Below are 15,865 nucleotides of genomic sequence, written 5' to 3'. Positions count from 1 at the left end.
TACAATACGTAGAATACAAAAAGAGAAAGAAAGAAAAAAACATTACCGAGACTTCACGTTTGAGCCACATCCCCTTCAAGCATCTCTCACAAGTATACACAGAAGAGAAACAATGATGTTTCCTCCTTTCAAGAATCTTGTCAAGATCAAAACCAAACCTGATCCCATTCAAGCTATTGCTGGCTGATACTCTGGATTGAATGCAAGCGCTTCACGGTATATAAGCTCCTTCATCTGCTCCTCTGAGAGTGCGTGCTGCTCAAAGTCGAAGTTGAAAGGTATCGTGCACTCTGGCTCATCGCTAATCTCGTGTAGAGAGTTCAGGTATGGATGTGCCAGCGCGTCTAACACTGAATCAAGAATCAAGAAGCTGTAAGAAACTAACTCATTCAAGAGTCAATATAACTCCTTATAGAGTGGGGAGTGACCTGTGATTCTCCGTCTAGGATCAAACATTAGCATCTTCTCGATAAGATCTATTGCTAAAGGATACACATTTGGGAACTTATCAGTGATGGATTGACGAGGATGCGGTGGAAGTTGTCTTATGTAGCGCTTTGCATTTTCATTCAAGAACTCAACCTTTTGTTCTGATGGTGTTCCTATGAGCTGAAAAAAAAAAGTGTCTCTCAACATGTTTCTTTACAGCATCAAATAGAGCTTCAAAGGTTACCCGGTTTCGAATCAGGGTGAAGCACATTTGCGGAGTGAATGTACTTCAATCCACGGAGGATCTGGTAAAGAAAGTACTGCACACAAGAAGAAAGATAAACGAATTATTACAGGTTTCAAGAACTTAAAGATAACCTGGCAATGTTCTTCGGATAAGCCTTGGTTAGAGCGCATGATCTGATGGAGATCAGTGTCCATTAGCTCATAAGCGATGTAAACATCATTGAAAACGGTTCTTAGCGGTGGTGGTATTATGTCTCTGATTGCAACAATCTGATAGCACAAAGATAGTAATCGTTATATTAGTTGGATATACACATTATTCTGAGACTCACATTTTAAACAATAAGATCTTTTGATACTATATGCCGGAAAAGAACGTCTGGTAATGCACGAAAACTATTTCTGAGACGATCTTAACTTATGTCTTAGTACTTGCAACAAGAAATGAGGGTAAATTACAATACATAGAAGACAAAAAGAGAGAAAAAATCCTTACAAGACTTAAGATTGTACTCTCTTTTTTTTTGTCTATGAAACGAAAAAAATAGACCAAAGACGAAAAAAACACAAAAGTGTATTCACTTCTTTATTATTGCACCAATCAAAAACTTTCATAAACTACCAGAAAAAGAACGAAGAAGAAGCAAAGACACAGAGATTATAAATGATACAAAAACACAGAAAATATAAAGTAGTACAACGCACGGTCATTGCTCCTATGGGTCGTCAAATCAGTTCAGACAATGCTGAGGAACCATCTTGCCACGTGCAGAACCGTCAACATTCTCACATACCGCAGTGGAAGGACCACCCTCGACTCCCTTATGCTCTAGGTTAATGTCAATTAGCTCAATCTTCTTGCACGGAAAGCTCTTGCTACATTGTAGATTCACCGCCACTTTGTTCGTCGATGTTCCATATATGTTCTTTAACTTAAGGTCTTGGATTTGAACGTGTGACTCTCCCTGAAAAAATAATGAAATACTTCTTTTTTTTGTTGTAATAAGAAGAGAAAGGAATTATGTAAGTTTGTATCTAGTGTAGAGAGTTCACCTTCTTTTCACAGGGTGGGTGAGGACAATACTTCTGGTCGATGTTGATAGGATTTCCAACGTTAATCATTTGAATATTCTCGTACACGAAGTTAGAAACCAATATCTTCGAAGCTGAGGATTCCCAAGTTTTGATCCGAATACCATCGCTAGTTCCGTTAAAGACTATGTCTCTTACGGTTAAGCCATTAACGTCCTTCTCTTCTTTGTTCTTCCCTAAGCTTCCGACACTGATCCCATGTCCGGGACCACAGGTGACGTTAGAGATATCCATGTTGGTGGTTCCAGAAAGGATGGCGATGCAGTCGTCTCCCGTACCAATGTGTGTGTTGGAGATGTTAATGTTGCTACAGAACCCGAACTTTAACCCGTCGGTGTTGGGGCTATCGCCGGGAGCTGTTATAGTGACGTTGGTGATGTTGAAGTGATGGACAGAGAAGAAGTTGAAGTGTCCCATTTTGCTGTTGAGTGATGTTATCCCATTGATTCTTGAGTTGTTCACGAATGCAAATCCCATGGTCTGTGAGAATAGTTAAGTTTAGTAAGACATTAGGTGACCTGAATCAAAAGCACTCTTTGGGTATCTAAAAACTAAAACAAAAGAAATAAAAATAGAAAAGTGAAACAATAGTTTTTCAAATAAGAACTTAGCTTCTACGATATTTTAGTAGATACTCTACTGCGTTTTAGGTACTGCAACTCTCTATAAATATTGTAACATAATTAATAACTTAAAATATGATTTTTAGTGGAGACACCATATTGAAATACTTTACAAATGGGCAAGCTCTAAAATGTAGCTATGTTAGTTTTCATAACGTTTGTATCTAAATAATTAAAATCTACAAATTCAACGTGCAATAGAAAATAACTGAAAAATTTTCATTGTAAAATCATATAATAAAGCAATATGTAAAAGGATTAAGAAGTAGTACCATAGCTAGCTTAGGACAATTGGGATTTTTGTGGCAGTCATTTAGTGGCCAAGACTCTTTCCCTTGGCCGTCGAGTGTACCGGCACCGGAGATAATAAGATTGTTAATGTACCTGAACTTGATCCATATGTCCTGCTTAATGTCCCTAGGGTTTGCAGGAGCCAACAAAGTTCCATCGTTAACGAATTCAATCTGATTCACGCATGGCCCTACGAACTCTAGACCACTGAGATAAAATGTTCCTTTGGGCACGTAGATTTTACTATTACCACCTTTCCTTGTGCATGCGCTGTTCCATATGCTTGTGAACGCCTAATTTTGAACAAGTTAAACAAAAAAAAAGTCGGTAAAATATTTATTTTTGAGTGATTCTATATTGGTTATGTATGTACCTTGGCGTTATCAGTTTTTCCGTCAGCTTTGGCACCATAACGTTGGACGTTAAAGACCTTCGGCCTGTTGGTCGGACGACTTGCTACGGCTGTGACGAACAAGAAAGACAAACACAAAGCCTTAAACGTAGAAGTAATGCAAGTCATCTTCTTATTTTGTTTAGGGTGTATATAAAAGTAAGGATTTTGTGTTACTAATGAATAAGACACGATGAGAAGTGTTGCTCTACTGTATATGCTTATATAGAGTTAATATGTTTCCATGAACTATTAGAATACATCTATTTCTAAAAATAAGAACTCGAATCTTGTTACTAATTAGTAATCATCGGCTAAAATTGGGTTGTTTCTATTGTATTGCTTTGGTTGATTATTTATTGTTATGGAATGTACATGGTTATCTGATTTCTCTTTGCTCTCTCATTTAAAACAGAATCTTAATTTTGGTAAAATTGTCAATTACGTATTTACCGGTAATTTGTTTCCGTTAATGCTTTGTTTTGAAATAATTCCATTACATATGATTTGTAAACAACGCTAAATCATCATCAAGAAACTAAATTATACCTATATACACACATTGTTTTTTCATTATTACTAACTAGTAACTACTAAAACTATAATGATAATTTCAATCATACCAAAGATAATGGCTAGTTTCGTAAGAATCTGGGTAGTTATTTCTTAAAACTCTATTTTTGATGAGATCTCACTTGAAGCTGATATCATCTAAGGTTCCAAATGCCTCTTACTGAATAGATATGTGAAAATCACTTGAGAATAGTAAGCTACTTGGAGCGATTAAGGTCGCATATTCTTGGGTTTAGTTATGTGCCTTTTTCGATTTCGTGAGGTATAATTTGGTTATATAGTTCTGAACTATCGTAATACAGAGGCAGAAACTCAAGCCAAAGTAAAGATGAGGTCAAGAGTTGTTTCATTCAATCATATTCTCATCTTCTCTGCAATATTAATAGTTATTATTTGATCTTTTTGGAATTCAAAATTACAATAATCTCATATTCCTTATGTTTTACAAAGCAAAAAAAAAAAATTGACATTGCTGGAAACGAACATCTTGTAATACATGAAAACTATTTCTGAGACGATCTTAACTTATGTCTTAATACTTGTAACAAGAAATGAGGGTAAATTACAATACGTAGAAGACAAAAGTAGAGAAAAAAAAACATTACCGAGACTTAACGTTTGAGCCACATTGATCCCACATACCCCCTTCAAGCATCTCTCACGAGTATACACAGAAGAGAAACAATGATGTTTCCTCCTTTCAAGAATCTTGTCAAGATCAAAACCAAACCAAACCTGATCCCATTCAAGCTATTGCTGTCTGATACTCTGGATTAAACGCAAGCGCTTCACGGTATATGAGCTCCTTCATCTGCTCCTCTGACAGAGCGTGCTGCTCAAAGTCGAAGTTGAAAGGTATCGTGCACTCTGGCTCATCGCTAATGTCGTGTAGAGAGTTCAGGTATGGATGTGCCAGCGCGTCTAAAACTGCAATCAAGAATCAAGAAGCTGTTAGACACTAACTCATTCAAGAGGCATTATAACTCCTTATAGAGTGGGGAGTGGACCTGTGATTCTCCGTCTAGGATCAAACGTTAGCATCTTCTCGATAAGATCTATCGCTAGAGGATGCACATTTGGGAACTTATCAGTGATGGATTGACGAGGATACGGTGGAAGTTGTCTTATGTATCGCTTTGCATTTTCATTCAAGAACTCAACCTCTTGTTCTGATGGTGTTCCTATGAGCTGAAATAAAAAAAAGAAAACTGTCTCAAAACATGTTTCTTTACAGCACAATACGAGTCTTTGTTGGTTACTACTTACCTCCATGAGCAGGCGAAGCTGATGAACATGATCTCTGCCAGGGAAGAGTGGCTTACGGTCCATTAACTCCATGAAAATACAACCAACAGACCAAACATCTATAGCAGCAGTATAGTCAGAAGAGTTCAAAAGCAGCTCTGGTGCACGGTACCACCTCGTGACAACGTACTCAGTCATGAAGTCGCTCTCTGAATTGACTCTAGCGAGGCCAAAATCGCAGATTTTTAAGTCGCAGTTTGCGTTGAGGAGGAGGTTGCTCGGTTTCAGATCACGGTGAAGCACGTTTGCGGAGTGAATGTACTTCAATCCACGGAGGATCTGGTAAAGAAAGTACTGCACACAAGAAGAAAGATAAGTGAGCTATTACAGTTTGTTAAGTCTGGCTTACTGGTGGGAAAAAAAAACAATCTCAAGAACTCAAAAGAAGACCTGGCAATGCTCTTCGGATAAGCCTTGGTTAGAGCGTATGATCTGATGGAGATCAGTATCCATTAGCTCATAAGCGATGTAAACATCATTGAAAGCGGTTCTTAGCGGTGGTGGTATTATGTCTCTGATTGCAACAATCTGATAGCACAAAGGTAGTAATCGTTATATTAGTTGGAGATGATTCTACACATCATTCAAAACAATATCAAATGCTACACAGTCAACAGTCATGTATATTCCTTCTAAATGTGAAATGTTTTTGAATCAACCATCTGCAACACATTCATTCACAAATCGATTTGTTCATCTAAACATTTTGGCATTAACTAAAACCTATCAGCCTATTATGAGCTCTGCATTAGGACTATAAACATCATTGAAAGCGTTTTTAAGTACCATACTACTAACTAAGCATTAAGCCATCCTAATGAAACCGAGTAAATATTCAGGCAGCTGCAGCACATTCATTCACAAAGCTAATTAAACATATGCAATAATAAGAACAGATGATTCTTAGTTATGAATTAGAAGAACAAAAAACTAACATTCTCATGATCCATGTGGCGAAGGAGCTTGATCTCACGGAGAGTCCTCTTGGCATCAATCTTATTATCAAAAGCGTTTGCGATTTTCTTAATTGCCACGCTTTCATTTGTCTCAGAGTTCATAGCAGAACTGCAAAAAAAAAAAATCAAATAAACAAGAACACAAAGGATCAAACTTTATAATTAAAAAAATCATTTTTTGGTAGATAATTCGAATCAAAGTTGGCAGCTTTACCAAACCCAAATCAACAACAACAACAAAAATAATTGAGAAAATGAAATAATTACCAAACGATGCCATAAGCACCCTTGCCAATAGGCATGATCGGAGGGCTATACTTAGCGGTGACCTCGAAGATGTTCCCGAATATGTTATACTGTATAAACATCCCTCCATGGCTAAGTGTCGCCGGAATATTCTCTATACCCGGCATCGGTTGAGATGGAGCCGCACCGCCTGTAGCTTCCGACATCTCGGTATCAGCCGCCGGTTGACCCGTTCCACCGTCCATGAACGCCGGTGAAGAAGAAGAAGGAGGAGATGATATTGATTGGTTTTGGGGGTCAAGACAGATCTGAAGAGAGAAGAAGACAGAAAGTCATGTGCGTGCGGAAGACATAATCACATTAACATCTTTTTTTGTTTTTTGGTTAATGCTTTTTATCGGTCTTTCTTTCACTTGCTTAACCCGTGCCGTGTGTAACCCACTGTTTTATTATTAAAAGCTGTATCAATCATATCTTTTTTGTGGTATTTTAAGCTTTTAACTAGATTTTGACCCGCCCTTGAAAGGGCGGGTATATTTTTGTTTTAACGTTTTTGAGAAATAACACTTTTATATTTATGTTATTTTTTGTAATCGTATTTATATTAAATGTTGATTTAATTGAATATAATTTTTGGTAACTACATTAAATATGTCAAACTGCATAACTATTCACATACTATATGCATTTCAGATTTTTTTTAAAAAAAATTATAAAGTTTGCAATATATTATATTTTTTTATTAATTACCTAACATAATAGTCAAAAATATCCGTACTTAAAAAGATCTGAAAATTAAAGTCTCATACTCTATTAGACCTATATACTTAAACTTTCCTTAAAAAATGTTATATCCGAAAACCAATATGAAATTCAACCTGCACCGAAAACTGAACAAAATATTTGAAAAGTGTTTGAAAAAGATAAATTCTAATATATTATGTTATATATCTATATATATGGTTAATATGGTCTTCAATAACTTTAAGTAAAATCACATTTAATAAATGTTGTTAATTAAATAACTTATTTAAACTCTGTTAAGCTAAATGAGTTTATATAAATTTTCTATTTCTATTAAAAATCCAGTTAAACCCTATTAAATCTTATTTTAACATTATGTGCTTTGTAAATTAATAGAGAGTTAAGTTTTTTAACTCTGAAACCAGAATATTATATTTAGTTACATAAAATAAAGAATTATATTTCATTTTTGAAAGAGTAAAACATGGGAATAATTAGTTGGACATAACACTTATAAATTGGCATGATTCTAATTTAATAAAATAGATTTAAATTTTAATATACGATTGTTAAAAAAACAGTATATGATTTAAATAGGCTAATATATACCTTAACATTCATTAACTATGTTGATATTAGTATTATTATTGGGACTGTGTTAATGGTGTTCATATGGGTCCTAATTTAATATGGTCCATAATAGATTAAAATGATAATTTGCTCTAATAATTATAATTCGAATATAGAACAGTGTAATATAATTAAAAAGAAAAAAATGATGTCAGAAAAAAGAAAGGACTGATTATTGCTGAATGAAACCGTAGACTTTGACATAAGTGGGTCCGGAAATGAGAGAATCAAATGGAAGTTATAAACAAAATCATGGTTATATAAAGAAATAATAAGTGGTGCAGTTACAAAAAAATGACCCGTAAATAAAAGTTGGTTATATAAAAAAGTAATAAATGATGCAGTTATAAAAATTACCCCTAAATAATAGGAATACATAATTGAACACAACTTTTATCAATTGGTCAATCTGCTGTTTTAATAGAATAGATTTTACAGATTTAATAAATCTAAACACCGTGTCAAAAGTTATCCACTCAAATTTGTTACGCGTAACAATCAAATTAAAATATGGGGGTCAACTATGGTAATAAAAAAATATGGGATTTATTCTGATATTATTGTAGATTTTAGGGATCTTAAGGAAGGAAATAAATAGCCACTAATCACATCTCTTTTGGTTTTTACCTGTTAGTACATGTTTAATAAATTAAAAAACAAAATTGTCGGGAAAAAAATCAAAATTATTCACAATTTGTATTGTGTTTGCTCATCAATTTACTTTTATCGAACAATCAAATTGAGACATGGGAGTAACTTGTGTTAATAAAAAGTATGGGGCATGTTTTGATACAATTGTATATTATAGGGATCTGAAACAAAATAATGGGTCGAACTCTAATAGGGGGGTTGTTAACAGTGTCCATCTCTCTCGTGATCTTTTTCCGGGTTTAGGGTTTCGATAGATTGGAAAGTGGGAATCTTTAGGCTTCTGCAGCATCGAATTGGGTCATTTAAGATACAAGCTGCTTTGAGTATCTTTGCAACTTCTCCGGTGATCTCTAAACGTACAGCAGCAGGTTCGATTCGATTCGATTCGATTTCAGTTGTGATTGATTCGTCTACAATTAGATACTCAGGAATGATATATATAGTTTTCATTGATGTTTTCTCCTCTGCTTTCATTTTTGTACTTTGATCTGATTTTGAGTATCTTTGGATTCAAGATGGATGTCAAAGCTTCCAACTTTGGATGTATTAGGGTCTTTAATTGCCTTTCTGAGTTTTGGTTATTGATCTGCCTCGTTAAAGGGAAGCTAGAAGCATCTGACTTTGCGCCGACTGTTATTGAATTTTTGAACAATTATATTAAACTGATGCGCATGATGAATCTGAGCAAATGATTGTCTCTCTGTGGGATTTGCTGTCTGTTCTGTTTTGCTGGAACCTTCAGTTGCTATCTCGCTTTACCTTGGCATAGTATTAGTAGGTCTTAGGGTGAATACTAGCAACATAACTCAACATTCTTGTTTTCACTATATGAACAAACATATCTATGTTCCTCCAGTTCCTCAGGGCTTATGGAGTATCTGCAATGTTTAAGTTTCTCTTCTATAACGTGTGACAGTTTACACTTTTCTTGAAACTCGCAGGTTAGAGACTTTGAAACGATGTCGGGATTTCCAGGTTTGAGTTTTCTAGGCCCAAAAGGCAAGAACGCTGTTGTAGCGGGAGGCTTGACAGCATTTGTTTTTGGGGTTTATTTCTACACGATGAAGGCTGTTGGTGGCACGGACGAGCTTCAGATGGCTATAGACAAGTTTGAAGACCAGAAACAGGTCGAGACCGACCCCAAGGTTACAGCGAAAGTCTGATCTTCAGAGGCTTTTGATAAGTCCAATAAAACATGTTCATCTTTTGTCTTCCCAAGTTCTTACTTTTACGAGTTTGGCTCGTTTCTGTGTGTTTGAGTCTTTAAGTCCAATCCTTGAAACAATGGTTAAACAAGAGAATGTCTAATACGACTTCGTTTTGATGTTTTTGACATTGTTGTCATATAATCTTGTACCTAAACGTTTGTTGGAAGGTTTGGTTATCCATAAGAGTTTTATTAGCCTGGCTAAAAAGATGAAGGTGATGGGCTATTTTTGACAATCAAGAACTACTTTTAAAAATATGAGTTCTCAAAATATCGACATGAATGCAGTGTGTGTGTCTCAATCTATCTCCTTCATTCTCGGTTTAGTGTGCCAACGACATTGAGAGTTGTGTGGCTCTCTAGCCCTGCGGAGGGGGGCCGCGATGAATCATATTCTCAGCTCTACCCCCAATTCTTAAACTCCAGAGAGGTCATTCAACAGAGTTTTCTAGTTGAATTAAGGAACTATTAGAACAAAAAAAAAAACTCATGAACACAAAATAACTAAGAAATCCACAAAGTTCCTCGGTTATTAAAAGTCTCCAATATATAACATGTATGCATCTTGATGTAAAAGTATACATTAGCTTTCTACATCATGGAGATGATAAAACTTGGGCCTTTAGGAGATAGCTCTAGAGTAACCTGGGAAGGGATGACCAGTGACAGAATCTCACACATATTCGTCTCTTTCCACGACATATATTTAACATCAATCCATTTCGGTACGTCGAGAATGGTGCTCTAGTCATGTCTAAGAAGCATGGCTCATCCAACAGCAATAGCACACGATTTGTAAAGTCTCGCATCAAGCTCATCAATAAACTTATTTATTAATTACTGTTTATAATGATCTACAAACAAAAAAAAACTGGCAGGTCAGGCTGAACCATGTGTCTGAGTTTTTCAATGGAATTAACGGAGAGTGTTCGGGCTATGGTGATATTACATCCCTCACGTTTCACACAAACGAAAGGACATATGAAGCATTTCGCTTGATATATATAGTTCAAGCTTTGTGCTAAGGCTTACAAAGAGAGAGTTTCATTCAGGGATGCATGACCGACGTGAGTTTGCTGGTTTCTTTGGATCTTGTAGCTCTTCTCGTCTCTACTCGATCGGTCTCTATCTGACTATCTCAAGCCTATCCTCCTAGTCTCTCTCCCTCGGTGCATCAATTACAAATGATTTCTTTAGTATGGTGGTTGGAAGGTTTATAAATCTCCAAAGGGCATATTTTGAAATTATGCTTTGTGCGTCCAGTTGTTCTGCACCGGCACTGCTCCCTAGCCTCTCTCCCTCGGCAGTCGCCCATCCCCTATTAATTTATCTTACTTAATCATTATTTCTCTTTAATTTCCTTTCCTTGTCTTTAATAAAAACAACTCGAGTTATTTCTGATATTTATTGAGTTCTGAGAAGAGATAATATGAGAGGAAATTGAAGATTCAGAAGCCTGAGTTTTTCTTTTTACATTATGTGTTCCAAAGCCGTATATACGAAAATCCTAAGTCTAATGGAAAGCACGAATGCATAAATGGCAAGTAAATAAAACAAAAGGTGAACAAGAGATTAGGAAAATATTTTAGTATTGCATATTTGGTTAACTATTATTGGATTTGATGAACTTACTGTTTTCAAGTTTATTTATAGTTTGTTTTAGGTAGCTTTCTTAAAAGAAATTATGCAAATCTTTCGACCTTCGAGTATATATGTATCCTCACAAGTCACAAGAACAAATTATTTTACAATTATCAACGAAAAAGTGTACTCAGAGATGTTCAAATTGGAACCAATCGGATCAACTCTTTTTAGTTCCGACGTGATTTGGGACGAGAAGGGACACGCCAGGATCTCTTATATATATCTAACTTTCACCCACTATGGCATTATATCTATTCAGTTCATCTATTTTCATGAGGGAGTTCATGTCGAGTCTCAAAAGCACGGTTACTTCGGAGGTGAACACACCATAAGAGTAAGTTTTTATGTTTAGTTCAGTTTTATTTTTTTCCATTGGTAGTTACAAAAATCAAATATGTTTGCAGGAACCTTCAGATTTTGTTTCTACAAAAGTTCTTTTGTTTATATCATATAGTTTTTTTGTACGTTATGATGAAGTCAAGGCAAATATATATACAGGTGAAACTGGGAAACGATGAATATTTGACTGCATTGAGTGGAGTTCATTGTGACGACCATATCACCTCTTTGACATTTCACACTAACAAGGGGGAACACGGACCGTTTTGTAAGAGATATTCTGGCTATCATAAAAGTTTGACGAGGAAAATTGATGTGGGGATATGTGATCGCAGTGAGTTTTGTGGTTTATATGGGTCTTTCTCCGAGAAAAAATATGGCGGCTATCTGACATCCATTGGCATGTATATCTCTCACAATAGAAGCATCATTAACCAAGTCCCTAGAACCAGCTTCGGAGCCACCTACGATCACCAATTCGTTCGTGCGGAATCACCGGATCATACAACCCCGAGCGGTCATTATCAATACCCCAACGTCGTCGATGGTTTTCCTGTCGAGCCCATACGTCGTCGTAAGTCCAAACTGAAAGACAGGATACTCTCCAAGTTTAATAAAGCCATCCAGTTTCTCATTAACCTTTGATTACATTTTTCCTTTCCATGCAAGAGGTTTAGTACTCTTGAGTCTTATTTTTATGTTTAGTTCTTTAATATGTGCTTTGAACTTGAAGCTATATACGTACTTTAATGAAGGAAGCCACATTTTGTCATATTTTTGTAAGCATCAGTTTTCAGCTGGCCTATTTGTTTTGGTCGAATGATTGTTCACTACGGCATCTGCCTAACCACACCTTGGCTCGGCTCTTTAAAGCCTCTTAGACTTGAGTAATATTTGCACATGACTTGAGTATTTTCAGTGTAAATTGAGAATTTTGCTCTGTTTGATTCTCTGAACACTAACGTAAATAGTAAGTCAAAGAAGACACCTCGATATCTATTATACTAGAGAAGTATGTTGTTAGGGCATCTTCATCCCTATTCTATTTTTTCCTTTAAAATAGAGTAAAAGTGAATATGGAATAAGAAATACTCCAACCCAACTTCATATCTCACTCCATAATGAAACTTACTCTATAAATGGAGTAATCTATTTTTTGTTTGTTCATCACTCCATTATAGAGTGGAAAATGGAGTAAGGTTGGAGCAATTTTACTCCATTTTTACTTTTACTCCATTTTAGAGAAAAAAATGGAGGGCTATTTTGACAAAACAAGAACTATGGGTTCATTCTGATTTACCTTAAAAATATGAGGGTGTTCTCAAATATTTTACAAAATATACCGACCTGAATGCGGGTGTAACTGAATATATCTCTCCGTCGTTCTCAGAACGACAAGCTTTTCTCAACTAGCTTGCAAGGGCGTTGAGAGTTCTGTGCGTTTCTCACCCTCATTTGAGTTATGTATTATGTTTCTGCTTAACGTGTTGTATGTTTCTCTTTTAAGCAACTTAGATCTATGAAGTCTTTCTACTGAAACATGGTATCTACTTCACTGTCTTTTTTTGGTCATATGTTAAGCACATCTTTCAAGGGTTCTCTTTAATGTGCCTGGAAACTTGTCTGACTTGATCCAATTGAATTCCAGAAGTAAAAGTCATATTTGTTCTTCTGGTTTTGGTCAAAGAAAGAGTCCTCTTAAGCACAGTTTTCAAGACGTCTCTTCAATGAACCTTGTCTAGCGTGCTCCCAACGAAGTCCATTAATAAAAGCTTTGACGACTGTTAGGGTTTTCGACAAGACAGAGTATCTTATATAATCGTCCTTAGTCTATCGCTGACTCTATCTTTCTAAAGCTACTGTACTCTGTCGCTGCTTCTTATTTTGAGATGATACGGGCAGGTTCAATTGGTGTTAAAGATACAAGTGAGCGCATTGAGTTTGGCGAGGATGACTTAGAATTTGACGTGTTTGGTGACGATGACTTGGAGGAGAAGGGACGCACTATGATCTCTCACATATACGTTTCTTTTGATAGCATCATTAGATCTATTCAGTTTGGCTACACGGAGAATGAAGCTCTAACCCTGTCTAAAAAGTATGGCCCCTCCGAAGGATTCAGCTTTCGAATTGTAAGTTTTTTGTCCGTAATTTCAATTTTGCTTTTATAAGATATGGTCAAGTTAAGTCTCTGATCAATTTAAATGTAGGTGAAACTTAATCAAGATGAGTATGTGACTGGATTAAGTGGATCACTAGGATATCATGGAGGAATCACAAATTTGATATTTCACACAAACCGTGGGAAGCACGGACCGTTTGCGAATGATGATACCAATCCACGTCGTCCCAAGATAGAAATTGATCCGTCAATACGCGATCGACGTGAATTTGGTGGTTTCTTTGGTTCTTACAGTTCAGGCTGTATCACATCGATTGGTATTTACGTGAATCCCATTCCAAGTTCTCATGAGCTGCCGAGAGTTTAATACATGTGAACAAGCAACTTCTACTAGTCTGGTTCAATATGTTGCGTTGCCCGCTTGTGTTGTCTAAGAGTCGTCTTTTTCTTTAATAACCTAAGTAATAATATGTTAAAACTTCTTTTTATTTTATTCTGTCAGTGAAGTGTTCCATGCATGGATTCCTTTATATTTGCCAATGCAATAACATTTCTCTACCCTAGTTCAAAATTCTAGTTAGTTTTGTTGTAGTTTCGAGTGACAAAGCTCACACAAGCATCGTATCATAGGCTTCAACATGGACTCAAATCGTTAAATGATGTTTTGGTATTTAGAAACTTTGAAATAACGATTAACAATAAAAGAGTGAGCAAGAGAATGAAATCATTTAGTTTTACTTTTTTGTTTTGTTAAAATCTTAAATTTAAACTTACTTATTGTTTAAATGGAGTATATTGAAATGTGTTTTTTTACTTGGAATTTGCATAAAAATTTGTGATACTATTATCTTAAGCACATATCTCCAGAGTCGTCTTAAGGACATATCTCCAGGCTTCTTAAATGTTGTGTGCCCTTGCTTGCTTCCGATACACACAAACCATAAATTAGAATCCATTTAAACAATAGCTCCTCGGTCATTGTACAGGATCTCCACGAGCCTGCCTATTTATTTGTCCTTTCTATGCTATTTTCTTAGACCTTAGCTTTTTGATTATGAAGATGTTAACAATGGGCCCGCTTGGTCACTCCCGTACCGGCTCTGGGGGCTTCGAGTGGGATGAAACGCCCCACAATGTGTTATCGCACATTAACGTCTCATTCAACAAACATGGAGTAACTTCTATTCAGTTCGGATATGTCGAGAATGGAGCTGTTGTCATGTCTGAGACATACGGCTCATCATCATCTGTCTGTAGCAGGCGAATTGTAAGTAGTATCATTCTTTATCATCCAACTTTCACTTCATATATAGTGTGTGATATTTCATTTGATTACATGAATCTGCAGTTGAGGCTGAACCATGAGACAGAGTTTGTGAAAGGGATATGGGGGGAGATACACAATGGTTACATTTCCTCTCTGGCGTTTCATACAAATGAACGTGCACACTATGCGGTTCACTGGACCTTCGATTCAGGAGAAGTGGGTCTTGAGAAGATGGAGTTTCATTCAGGGATACTTGAACGCCGTGAGTTTGGAAGTTTCTTTGGAACTTGTAACCATGCTCAGCTGACATCTATTGGTTTCTATGTGAGGCTTCTGGTCCCAAATGTTATGGCGATCAAGGGGAAGATGTTTCAACAAGCACGCGGTGACGGTGAAGACTTCTTGATCTTATACTATATGGTTTTACTAGACTACTCATGTGGCTTAGTCTAATCTTTCCATAGAGTCAGTCTCAACAATAGTTTTATTTCTCAGCTTGTTATGATGTATCCCTATTAAACTATGAAATAAAGTAATCAGGAGGCTCTGCTATGATAATGAACTGTTTGGTTTTAACACTGCTCCAAATCATTTCTCATCTTGTTTAGCAGCCACTAACTTGTCTTGACATCTCATTATTTCCTCCATTTTTTTTCTGTATATGTATGATAGTTCGTTTTTATTACACAAAATCTGCAGTTGACGCTGAAGTATTATTCTGAATTTGTCACCAGGTTAGTGGGGGAGCCATATACAATGGTTACATATCGGATTAAAGAACATTAACTAAGTGATTATCTACGAGAACCATCCACAATATCTTCAAAAAAACTCACCGAAAGACTAAAGTTTCAGATTTCAATCACTAACTACTCTTCCACATTTATGCACAACTTCAATTTTTTGCACTCCATCATCTCTAATGGAAAATAAGCATGAACAAGTAAAACAGTTGAGATATAAAAGGACTCACTCTTAGAGCATCTCCAATGTATGTCTCTATATTTTCCTCTAAAATAGAGATCTCTATTATAGAGGTGGATTTGCTCCAATGTATGCTTCTATAATAGAGTTCCTCTATTTTAGAGGAAAATATAGAGGAATCCTAC

The 15,865-nt window shown here is 36.0% G+C and overlaps 5 protein-coding genes across 6 annotated transcripts; 3 read left to right on the top strand and 2 right to left on the bottom strand.

Annotated features, from left to right (window-relative positions):
• Positions 1-54: 54 nt before the first annotated feature.
• LOC106388342 (mitogen-activated protein kinase 6) lies at positions 55-6,610 on the bottom strand. Of its 2 annotated transcripts, none has more exons than XM_022716025.2 (6): positions 6,174-6,536; positions 5,886-6,015; positions 5,341-5,478; positions 4,912-5,244; positions 4,653-4,833; positions 55-350 (listed from the first exon to the last, which is right to left on the bottom strand). In XM_022716025.2, exons 1-6 carry the CDS (start codon positions 6,395-6,397, stop codon positions 169-171), a joined length of 1,188 nt encoding a protein of 395 aa, XP_022571746.1. In that variant the 5' UTR covers positions 6,398-6,536; the 3' UTR covers positions 55-168. The 2 variants fall into 2 exon arrangements, with proteins under 2 accessions (XP_022571746.1, XP_022571745.1); XM_022716024.2 differs by lacking the exon at positions 55-350 and adding an exon at positions 4,029-4,572 and having other exon boundaries at positions 6,174-6,610.
• On the bottom strand, positions 1,240-3,856 carry LOC111214053 (exopolygalacturonase). Its single transcript, XM_022716026.2, has 4 exons — positions 3,055-3,856; positions 2,663-2,974; positions 1,729-2,247; positions 1,240-1,640 (listed from the first exon to the last, which is right to left on the bottom strand). Exons 1-4 carry the CDS (start codon positions 3,199-3,201, stop codon positions 1,407-1,409), a joined length of 1,212 nt encoding a protein of 403 aa, XP_022571747.2. The 5' UTR covers positions 3,202-3,856; the 3' UTR covers positions 1,240-1,406.
• A 2,508-nt stretch (positions 6,611-9,118) lies between the features above and the next one.
• Positions 9,119-9,579, top strand: LOC111214052. Its single transcript, XM_022716023.2, has one exon. It carries the CDS (start codon positions 9,137-9,139, stop codon positions 9,338-9,340), a length of 204 nt encoding a protein of 67 aa, XP_022571744.1. The 5' UTR covers positions 9,119-9,136; the 3' UTR covers positions 9,341-9,579.
• Positions 9,580-13,256: 3,677 nt separating this feature from the next.
• On the top strand, positions 13,257-13,856 carry LOC111214594 (jacalin-related lectin 24-like). The gene is made up of 2 exons (XM_022717567.2): positions 13,257-13,499; positions 13,578-13,856. Exons 1-2 carry the CDS (start codon positions 13,257-13,259, stop codon positions 13,854-13,856), a joined length of 522 nt encoding a protein of 173 aa, XP_022573288.2.
• Positions 13,857-14,558: 702 nt separating this feature from the next.
• On the top strand, positions 14,559-15,209 carry LOC111214393 (jacalin-related lectin 24-like). The gene is made up of 2 exons (XM_022717200.2): positions 14,559-14,756; positions 14,838-15,209. The coding sequence occupies exons 1-2, from the start codon at positions 14,559-14,561 to the stop codon at positions 15,207-15,209; spliced, it is 570 nt and encodes a 189-aa protein (XP_022572921.2).
• Positions 15,210-15,865: the final 656 nt, after the last annotated feature.

This window comes from Brassica napus, chromosome A3, assembly GCF_020379485.1.
Source record: "Brassica napus cultivar Da-Ae chromosome A3, Da-Ae, whole genome shotgun sequence".
Taxonomy (NCBI): domain Eukaryota; kingdom Viridiplantae; phylum Streptophyta; class Magnoliopsida; order Brassicales; family Brassicaceae; genus Brassica; species Brassica napus.
The sequence above is the reverse complement of the archived record's forward strand: the minus strand, read 5'-3'. Positions and strand labels throughout refer to the sequence as shown.

What these genes read in the sequence shown, in the direction of transcription:
- LOC106388342 (XM_022716024.2), bottom strand. Translation starts at nt 6,397, where the DNA reads ATGGACGGTGGAACGGGTCAACCGGCGGCTGATACCGAGATGTCGGAA. An exon ending in GGTGCTTATGGCATCGTTTG is followed by an intron (nt 6,016 to 6,173) that starts GTAATTATTTCA and finishes TTTTTTTTGCAG; the next exon opens with TTCTGCTATGAACTCTGAGA. An exon ending in AGCTTCGCCTGCTCATGGAG is followed by an intron (nt 4,834 to 4,911) that starts GTAAGTAGTAAC and finishes TTTTTATTTCAG; the next exon opens with CTCATAGGAACACCATCAGA.
- LOC111214052 (XM_022716023.2), top strand. Translation starts at nt 9,137, where the DNA reads ATGTCGGGATTTCCAGGTTTGAGTTTTCTAGGCCCAAAAGGCAAGAAC.
- LOC111214053 (XM_022716026.2), bottom strand. Translation starts at nt 3,201, where the DNA reads ATGACTTGCATTACTTCTACGTTTAAGGCTTTGTGTTTGTCTTTCTTG. An exon ending in ATTGTCCTAAGCTAGCTATG is followed by an intron (nt 2,248 to 2,662) that starts GTACTACTTCTT and finishes CTATTCTCACAG; the next exon opens with ACCATGGGATTTGCATTCGT. An exon ending in ACCCACCCTGTGAAAAGAAG is followed by an intron (nt 1,641 to 1,728) that starts GTGAACTCTCTA and finishes TTATTTTTTCAG; the next exon opens with GGAGAGTCACACGTTCAAAT.
- LOC111214393 (XM_022717200.2), top strand. Translation starts at nt 14,559, where the DNA reads ATGGGCCCGCTTGGTCACTCCCGTACCGGCTCTGGGGGCTTCGAGTGG. An exon ending in CTGTCTGTAGCAGGCGAATT is followed by an intron (nt 14,757 to 14,837) that starts GTAAGTAGTATC and finishes ATGAATCTGCAG; the next exon opens with TTGAGGCTGAACCATGAGAC.
- LOC111214594 (XM_022717567.2), top strand. Translation starts at nt 13,257, where the DNA reads ATGATACGGGCAGGTTCAATTGGTGTTAAAGATACAAGTGAGCGCATT. An exon ending in AAGGATTCAGCTTTCGAATT is followed by an intron (nt 13,500 to 13,577) that starts GTAAGTTTTTTG and finishes ATTTAAATGTAG; the next exon opens with GTGAAACTTAATCAAGATGA.